Raw genomic sequence first — 9,774 nt, 5'->3', positions numbered from 1 at the left:
TTTCCCCAGCTAACCTGAGTAGCCTTTCAATCAGCCGAGCCACACAGATCACGCTTATTAAAGCAGCTGGTTTCCCCTTTATTACAAACGGCTCGTGGAACTGATCCAGATACGATGTGGTGACTTGTAGGGATGTTGTTTTAATAATCTGGTGCCATCTGAAGGACTTCTCAATCACGCAGAGGTCCAATTGTTCTGCGGTTTAATTATGTGATTTGTAAAAAAAAACAGTAGGAGGCAAGGATTGATCTCACTTTATGTTTTCAAATCAGAAGTTATTGCCTTTAAGCTGGTTGACTTTTGCGTTTCCTTCCAAAAGCTTCTCACAATAGTTTACTGGAATTTCGGCCCATTCCTCCTGACAGAACTGGTGTAAAACCTTTTTTCACTTCATATGTGTTGTCTCCTCAGGAGTATATCAAGTGAGCTGGGAGTCGACTGGTTTGTCCTGAACACAGGAACCCCCCCTTCACCTTCAGAGGCCTCTCAGCAAGATCTTTTTCCTGTATCGCTTCTTCTAAATTGTCTTTAAAATGGAGGACGGCTATCAAAACCGGACTGCTTTCATAAAAGGTGCCAAAGACATTGCAAAAGAAGTCAAGCGGCAAGCCTCAAAGAAAGTTGGCCGCTCGGTGGATCGGATGAGCGACGAGTACAGCAAGAGGTCCTACAGCCGCTTTGAAGAGGACGACGATGACTACCCTATGCAGGGGAGCCAAGAAGGAGGCTACTACCGCAGCGACAGCCAGGCCGCCAACGACGACGAGGGTGGCCACAGTGACTCCACCGAGGGCCATGACGAGGACGACGAGATCTACGAGGGGGAGTACCAAGGAATCCCCAGGGCCGATTCTGGGAAAGGCGACCTGGCCGGAGGTCCTGGGTCAATAACAGCCGGGGCTCAGCAGTTCAAAGATGTTGGGGCATCCGAGGCGGCGAGGCGGAAGGACCAGGAGGAGCTGGCTCAGCAGTACGAGACCATTTTACAGGAATGCGGCCACGGGAAGTTCCAGTGGACCCTGTACTTCGTGCTGGGGCTGGCACTGATGGCCGATGGCGTGGAAATCTTCGTGGTGGGGTTTGTCCTCCCCAGTGCAGAGAAGGACATGTGTCTGTCTGAACCCAGCAAAAGCATGCTTGGTAAGACTCCACTGGTGATCATTTCTGAGGGAACATACTCCTGTGTGTCAGAGATTAAGGTACTTGTTCAAGTCCTATTTAAAACACTTCAATGACTCACTGTTGCTCTTGGCGACATGTTCCTTCATCACGCTGTTCACACGTGTACTGATGATTATTTTGAGTCAGTTCCACATATGCCAGTAGTCTCTGGGGAATTTTCAACTCTAGCTGCAGCGGTGGTCTTAGTTTTATTTATTATTAATGGTTTAGAGACTTACGTTCTCAGGAATGATGCCGCACACTTTGCTGCTAATAGATTCCCGGAGATCCATCTCTGTTTATGCTCCGTGAAAATTTTGGGAGATAATCTAGAGCAGGTACAAGAGCAAGATAAAAAATTGAATTCTGACAAAGAAAGAGCTCTTCTGTTTAATTTTCCAATGACTGTTAGGGAAAAGGTTACACAGGAAGGCAGGAAATGTTAATGGCTTAACAGAATAAAGTCTGCAGTTTTTCAGGTTGGTTTCCAAAACGTTCAGTGAACTCACCAGCTAGTTACCTTACTGGTTACTTTCAGGAACTCAGAAGATACTTTCCCAGAAATTGTCTGAAACGTTTGTGTATTTCTCTGATTTTAAAGTACTTTCTAAAAACCTTTACCAGCTGATCAGAAAGAGGGATCATGGACATCTAACGCTGACATAATTTACGAGTTATAATCCTGAATGCACAATATACTTTCCAAAAATCTGGAGGTTATTTTGTGGAACTTACAGCTTCATAATCCAGTTTACATAAAATACAAAAACTTAGTAGAAACTTGTAGGATTTTACTGGCTACTTTCTGAACTTACAGGACAATTGACTAGAATTTGTACCTTGGAAATTGTTATTCTAGAAACTAAATGAGTACTTTCTACAACTTTCTTGGGACTTACTTTCCTGAAGTTAAAGACTTTCTCTATGGAACTTAAAGGATATTTTTCAGGACTTTCCCAAATGTTACTGATTGTTTTCCTACCAAGCCAGCTATGGCAATTTAATTGATACAGAACAACAACCTGGTAAGGGCAAATATTTCAATTGTTAAATTCAAATGTGGTGTATCCCTTCAAACTGCTGGAGTAAGATGCTTGAGGAAAGAGGTTCAAATAACTTCACAACAAAGGATTTAATTTGAAACTGCATGCCGTACTAGGAAACCTGAACCAAGAGGATATCTTAGCCCATTTGTTGAAATCCCAAATGATCTTTAAACACACCTTTTTTTTTTCTTTTTTTTTTACAGTGCATATACAGAACCATATTAGCATTACTCAACGTATAAATCTTACTTTCAAATACGTTTTGTCCTCATTCACACTTTCCATATCTGACCTTCTTTCGCTCATGGCTCCACACTGCTAGAATCCAGACCTTTCCTTATTTAATCAGCCTCAACACACTCGGTAGCAATCAAACACCACACAGGTAAAGGACATAATATCAAAGATTAATAAGACAGTGAATTAGCATTTTTGCTCAGAATTGGCTGATAGAAAAAAGTCTGTAAACATCAAATGTTGAAAGCTAAAACGTTTCGTTTGCTCTCCTGACAGGCCTCATCGTGTACTTTGGGATGATGGTTGGGGCTTTCCTCTGGGGGGCCATGGCAGACCGGATAGGCCGTCGGCAGTCCCTCATCATCTCTCTGTCCATCAACAGTATCTTCTCCTTCTTCTCGTCCTTCGTTCAGGGTTACAGCACTTTTCTGTTTTGCCGCCTCCTCTCGGGTGTTGGGTAATTGCACCTTTAACTCTTTTTGTGAATTCCTCTATCCAGCACGTCACGTACTATCTGAACATCACTCTGTAATTGGATTAGTAATGTTTTCCACCCCACTTGATAGTATTTTTGATGTTTGTAACACAAAATCAATGTAAAACTCTCTTATTCCCTAAGAGAACAATTATTGTCCTGTAGAGTTTTATTGTTGTTCCAGTATTTTCCACTTCATCTGAACTGGTGAATTGAAAGGTCAACATCATTCCCAGTTAGTTACAATCAATAACCTACTCTATGATCACACAGGGCAGAAGGAGAAGCTTGAGTCATCCCTTATGTCTTTATGTTTTGCTTCCAAGCAGCCAGACTTCATAATCCCTTAAAGTCATCTTCATCATTCATTTTTAAAGCTGCTTAGAAGAATGTTTTCTTCCATAAATCAAACATAACTATGGTCTTAAACTCAGAGTACCACTGTTGTGTCTATACATGACAGGCAGCTAAGAGAAGAATTGATTTTAAATCTCTAGGCACTTTATTACTTGCAGCCAGTCACAAATACACAATTTATTCCTAGTGCTTTGAGTTTTTAAATGAAAAATGCCAACAGTGACACATTCTGGTATGTACTGAGTAAGAACTGTATTTTTGTATTGATTCCTCGAGGCTCAAGGCAGATCAATCATCTTAAGGTCAAGCAGTTCCTTGGTTTCAGGTTTTTGCTTGTCTCTTTTTATTTATTAGCGACAGGACCAAAGAAACTCTCACTGGGAATAACGTACAACAAGCCTCTAGTAACAAAGTTCCTAAAGACAAATTAGAAGTTGTTTATTACGAGCAGACTACAGCTAAACATTGGATGATGTACAGCTTAGTTGAAAATACATTGAACCTTTTAAAGACACTGTAACTTTTACTCTTTAAACAAAATCAGAAAAGTCTGTGTCCTGTGCAGCGGAATAAATAGCAACTATGTGGATGATTTAAAGCAACAATAGCAAAGTTATTTGGTACCGAACGAGACAACAAAACAAGCACAATAAAAGTCAACAAGTCAAACTGTCTCTGCCAAACATTCACTGTCGTCTTGTGTCACTGGTCCAGATAATATAAGTGGTTTTAAATAACTTCCTGCTGCAGCAATTTTGATTAAAATGGCTGAATTATCTCCTCAATCTGGCAGCAAATACCTTAGATTAATCATCCATTCATTGCAAGCAAATAAGATGAAGCAGGGGAATTTCTGAAAACACACAGGACAGTCGCAGGGCGAAGAACCACTACACAAATGCTTTCTGGCATTTTGGGCTATAAAGTGAACAAATTAAAAATAAAGTTATACTTTCTTTTACAATGATTTAAAACACCTCTCCCCAACGCTGATCTTTGGACTCTGACCTTTACAGAATTGGTGGCTCCATTCCCATCGTGTTCTCCTACTACTCTGAATTTCTGTCCCAAGAGAAGCGCGGCGAGCACCTCAGCTGGCTCTGCATGTTCTGGATGATTGGAGGAATTTATGCGTCCGCCATGGCCTGGGCCATCATCCCACACTATGGTGAGCATGGAAATACAAATGATCACGACACAGAGATTTTAAGGAGCGTTAAGGCCAACATGTTGGGCTCTACAGTCTTTTCAGATTTACTTCCAAATTCATTGTGTGCTGCTTGTTGATTTGAGTCAGTTCTAGTCTTCCTTTCCAGCCCCCTGGTCTCAGGCTTTTACTGTCTAATCTGTGTAAACATATATATAAAGTTTGCCTCCATTCTGCAGTCCTGCTCTGCCAACATTTGTTATTTGTCATTTTTTAAAAATTGTTTTGGACTTGCACTACGGCTTGCAAACTAGCATAATTTTTATGTAATCTTGCAAGGATCCTGTTAATTCAAATTCAAATAATCTTTGAATCTTTGTAGCCCTTTGTGATTTAAAGACAAATTTAAGTGGCCTACTCTATAACCACTCATTTTCACTAAAAACTAAAAACAAACAAAAAAATTAACCCCCCATATTTGTCTCTCTCTCTCTCTCTCTCTCTCTATTACTAGTTGTCTTTTTTCCAGCAATTGTAACAATGGAGGTACTTATAACACCCACTTCAAGTGACTCAGTAACGTGAACATGCACCATGAACAAATATGTGGAGCTGCTATATCTGATTTACTTTCATCGAATGATCCAAAACATGAAGGCGGTATTTTGCAGAGATCCATTTTCGGCCAAACACCATCTGGTTAATTATTGCATGTTACACACAGTCACTGAAAAAAAAAAAAACTGTTTGTGAGCTGAAACTCACCCCTCTGAGCAAACAAAGACAAGATATTTTGTCTTTATATTGTGTTTCAGCCTGTTAACTCACCAGTATAAGTTTTGACTTTATACTGACGTATGGTTGTAACTAATTTCCCTGTTTCTGTTTGGTTAAATGTCTTTTGTTGTTATTTGTCTTTACTTCCAAGGGTGGAGTTTCCAGATGGGCTCAGCGTATCAGTTCCACAGCTGGCGAGTGTTTGTGCTGGTCTGTGCGTTTCCTTCTGTTGCCGCCATCGCCGCACTCAACGCCATGCCTGAGAGCCCACGCTTCTACTTAGAGGTGTGCATAACAGATGACAATCAGTCTTTTTAGAGCTTTACACATTGCTTGAGATTTTACCGATTTAAACACTTGGTGGAATATATATATTTTTAAATTTACTTTCTTGGTGACACGTCTTTATCTTCCTCTTCAAAACAGAATGGGAAGCATGATGAAGGCTGGATGATTCTGAAGCAAGTTCATGACACAAACATGAGAGCGAAAGGATACCCAGAGAAGGTGTTCACTGTGAGTATCCTCAAGAAATAGTTGTTGCAATCACTGAAACCAAAAGTTGAAAAAAGATTCCAAGAGGCGACAGACAATAAACATCACTTCATAAATGCTAGCTGGGAAAAACGTCTCGCAATCTTGCAGTTACCTGTATCATTACTGTGCAACATTCAGAATGTATTGTGTTGTATAATTTATATATTGCTTATTTGTTTAATTGACTTCTAGGCTCTGAAGGGTCAGAAAATGAATTGAGTTGTGAGCTTAAATCTTGTTTTATTAGTAAAATCAAATTGGTTTTTATTTGTGCAGTACCAAATTATATCAACATAAAAATATGTTTAACATTTAATAAATCTTTTGAAAACCGCTTTTTGTATTTACTCTGGTTATCTTTGTCAATAAAGATCTGAAGTACGTAAGTTTGACAAGAACAACAACAACAAAATAAAAAAACACAGAGAACTGTAATGGGGCAAATATTTTCTCTCTACGTAGTTTTTATATGAAATAAGCTTAAGCCAACAAGGTTTTCAATGATTATTTTTAAACATATTTCCTGGATTGGCTTCTATGAAAGCCTCTGACTGTCTTGTGTCTGGTTACTCCAAGGTCACCACAATAAAGACTGTGAAGCAGGTTGATGAGTTGGTGGACATTGGCACCGACACCCCCGTCTGGCAGCGCTACAGGCTGAAGATTATGAGTCTCTCCCAACAGGTTGGTAAAACTGTCAGAGTTACAAATGTGCTTTTTTTTTTTTTTTAAACCCAGATTGTTTTTTTATGTCACAATCTGCAGCACAGCCACAGCACTGTGACACAGTTCTGTTAGATTTTGATGTATTCAGCCTACTTTCTGCTAAATGCAACTCCTACACCCTCCGTCCTGAATAAATAACACTTAACAACGAGGGTTGGAACTTGGTTTTGATTCTCAAATTTCATTCATATGCAAAGCTTAGAAATTAGCTTTGAAGAGTAATTAGATCAAACCCAGATAAGGATTTATGTCTTTTAAATTAATCTTGTGTTTTCTCTCTTCACACGCTGCAGATACGCAAAAACATTCTTGCCTGCTTTAGCCCTGAATACAAAAGGACCACCTTTATGCTCATGGCTGTTTGGTTCAGCATGTCTTTCAGGTGAACCGAAGAGCCCCGTCACTGTTCCTGTAGTATCTCACATATATATCCTGCTTAATTGTGGTGCTTCTTCCATCTGTCTTGTCTTCAAAAAACCTTGCAGCTACTACGGGCTGACGGTGTGGTTCCCTGACATGATCAAGTACATCCAGAAGCAGGAATATGAATCACGGACAAAGACCTTCACCAAGGAGCGAGTGGAGCACGTCACTTTTAACTTCACCCTGGAAAACCAAGTCCATCGCGATGGATACTATTTTAATGCCAAGTAGGGCTTTCTTCTTACTCTGATGTGTAGCAAACGTGGGACATGATAACCTCTGTTAGATAAAATGAGTTATATTTGCATATGATTGAAATGGTTCTTTTGAAGATCACATTGTTGACAGTTCAATTGAAACTCAAGATCATATTGGGATGAGACTATAACAAAATCAAAAATCAACCAATTATTTACCACGCAAATGTGTTTCATTTCCAGAACATAAAAAACAAAAGTCTATTTGGATCTAAATCTTCAAAATACCAATTAAATGGACTAAAATCAAAAGTCTATGAAGGTCTTTTCATCTGGCACATACTGTACATCACGTGTTTAGTGACTCCCCCCTCTGATCAATTCAAATTCAAAAATACTCCATTAATCCTAAAGGGAAATTAAATGTTGTTATAACTTATATTGTCAGAGTTTCTTCAAAAGGTTGTTGTAGATACTGACTGGGCAAGGCTGATCTCATGTAGCAGTCTGTTTTACTGCAAATCTAAGGATTTGTGGATGCAGTTGAAGCATTATTTCTGCTTTTGGGATGTTAATCAGCTGCTTCCAGTTGCAAACCGCCTCATTTCTTTGATTATGCATCATAGCAAATGTCCATAAATAAAAATGTATCAAGAAAAATCCTTCCAGCTGCAAATCATCTAAAATCAGAGAGAATATTTGGCCAAAAAACGTTATGTTTTTGCCAGAAGCTGAGGAAGGAAAAGACAAGTGAGAATTTAAAGCTATTGGATCATTGTGTAAACTTTAGAACTGATCATAAATCAATTATGAATCATTTCAAAAGCTTTTAAACTTTGTGAAAATCATCATTCCCTTTAAAGTGCACGATTAAACATAATAAAACAGGGACAGGAACAGTGACACGTTGTGACGGTGAAGGCTTTTTCCAAAAGTTTTAGTCAGATTAATCCAACGTACGCATTTGTGTGAAAAGTCCGATTCTTAACCTGTTGGTCTCAGGTTGTCATTCACAATGTGGGGTGTCAAACTCCAGTCCTCAAGGGCCGCTGTCCTGCAGTGTTTAGATGTGCCACAGGTAAAAAACAGTGGAATGAAATGGCTTAATTACCTCCTCCCTGTGTAGATCGGTTCTCCTGAGCCTTGCTAATGACCTAATTATTCTTTTCAGGTGTGGTGCAGCAGAGGCACATCTAAAAGTTGCAGGACAGAGGCCCTTGAGGACTGGAGTTTGACACCCCTGTCACGAGAGGAATTATTTATTCAAAAGTCTGTAGTGCAATTGAGTTATCTGAAGCTTGTGTGTGCAGGTTCCTCAGCCTGAAGATGAAGTCCATGGTGTTTGAAGACTCTGTGTTTGAGGAGTGCTACTTTGAGGACGTCACCTCCACACACACGTTCTTCAGGAACTGCACCTTCATCGCCACCTTGTTCTACAACACAGGTAAATACTATTATAGCAAATATTAGTTAAACGTGATTTGGTGGGGAGCATGGTTTTAATTTTAGAGCTGTTGCTCGGTCATGCTTCAGGACCGATAATCATAATGACAATGTGATATTTTGTCTCTGTCCCTTGAATTTCCCCTGCAAAACGAGCAAACAAAAACAAAAAAACAAAACAAAACAACAGTTTGGCAAGACAAGCGAAAGCAGAAACAAGACTGTATTTGTCTTTTTTTATATCCCTATAATTCATCAAGATGGAAATTAGAATAGAAAAGAAGATCCGAGAAAACATTTATTTGGGAATGTCACTTTTACATAATATAACGATGCACAAACAAGAAGGACTGCAGTAAGAAATGAGGAAGACTAATTTTACTCGAGTCAGTAAGTAGTGTTCTGATTTCTGTGAAATAAACACAAACTCTTACATTTACAGTTTGCATTTATCCATGGAAATTAGTTTGCTTAAAATGAATATGCATAAATTAATAATTCGATTTTACAGTGAAATACCCAGAAAAAGAAGAGCAGTGAGAAACAGCAGAAACCCTGTGATGCTTGTTACCCTGGGTTACTCTTTAGCTGCATCAATCGTAACCACGGCAACACAAACAAATCCAGCACAGAAATGGGCTGACGGGATTGGATGAGAAGCGGCTCTTTGAGATTTAGAGAGCATAAATCGAACAGGGAACATGAGACAAACTTATCCATGTGGGTGGAGACAGACTCACTTTAAGGCTCCTGTGACCAGCCTCTGCTTGTGGTTTTGATTCCTGCCAAAGGTCTAAATCAACATGTCAGAGTCGAAGCTGGGAATCACATCTGAGAGCCTCTAACGCTTCTTTTGTTGACATTTTGCAGCCCTTCATTCTTAGCTGTGACAGATTTATTCTTGCCTATTTTTCTCAGGGAAAGCACCAACCTCTTTCCTCTCACGCTTGAAGCCAACGACATATTCTTTTCTTTCCGTCACTGCTCCATAAAACTTTTTTTATTTTATTTTTTGAAAGCATTGGATGACTGTAGTTTTAACACCGTCTTGGGGAGATCTACAAGTAAAACTAATCATAAGCAGCTCCGACAGAAACATGGATAAACTGAAGCTAGAGGAGTCATTTAATCTCATATTTTGATTGTTTTTTTAAATTCCAATGACATTCAGCATTTAAATTGTTCCTTATGCTGACAAATCAGTGATTCTTGAGAATAGGGACAAAATGGGTTTTAATTTTCCCATAT

The 9,774-nt window shown here is 39.3% G+C and overlaps 1 protein-coding gene across 1 annotated transcript in view; it reads left to right on the top strand.

Annotated features, from left to right (window-relative positions):
• Positions 1 to 387: 387 nt before the first annotated feature.
• Positions 388 to 9,774, top strand: part of LOC106963202 (synaptic vesicle glycoprotein 2A-like) — a 17,771-nt gene continuing 8,384 nt past the window's right edge. Inside the window, exons 1-9 of the mRNA XM_015057983.1 lie at positions 388 to 1,140; positions 2,721 to 2,901; positions 4,293 to 4,444; positions 5,352 to 5,485; positions 5,627 to 5,716; positions 6,314 to 6,421; positions 6,757 to 6,845; positions 6,949 to 7,113; positions 8,394 to 8,527. Coding sequence (XP_014913469.1) covers positions 534 to 1,140; positions 2,721 to 2,901; positions 4,293 to 4,444; positions 5,352 to 5,485; positions 5,627 to 5,716; positions 6,314 to 6,421; positions 6,757 to 6,845; positions 6,949 to 7,113; positions 8,394 to 8,527 — 1,660 coding nt within the window. The 5' untranslated portion in view covers positions 388 to 533. The remainder of the gene's footprint in view (positions 1,141 to 2,720; positions 2,902 to 4,292; positions 4,445 to 5,351; positions 5,486 to 5,626; positions 5,717 to 6,313; positions 6,422 to 6,756; positions 6,846 to 6,948; positions 7,114 to 8,393; positions 8,528 to 9,774) is intronic.

The sequence above is a fragment of the Poecilia latipinna genome, unplaced genomic scaffold, assembly GCF_001443285.1.
Source record: "Poecilia latipinna isolate Pla-1442-1.1 unplaced genomic scaffold, P_latipinna-1.0 Scaffold1505, whole genome shotgun sequence".
Taxonomy (NCBI): domain Eukaryota; kingdom Metazoa; phylum Chordata; class Actinopteri; order Cyprinodontiformes; family Poeciliidae; genus Poecilia; species Poecilia latipinna.
Note: the sequence above shows the minus strand (reverse complement) of the source record. Positions and strands in the feature narration are given on the sequence as shown.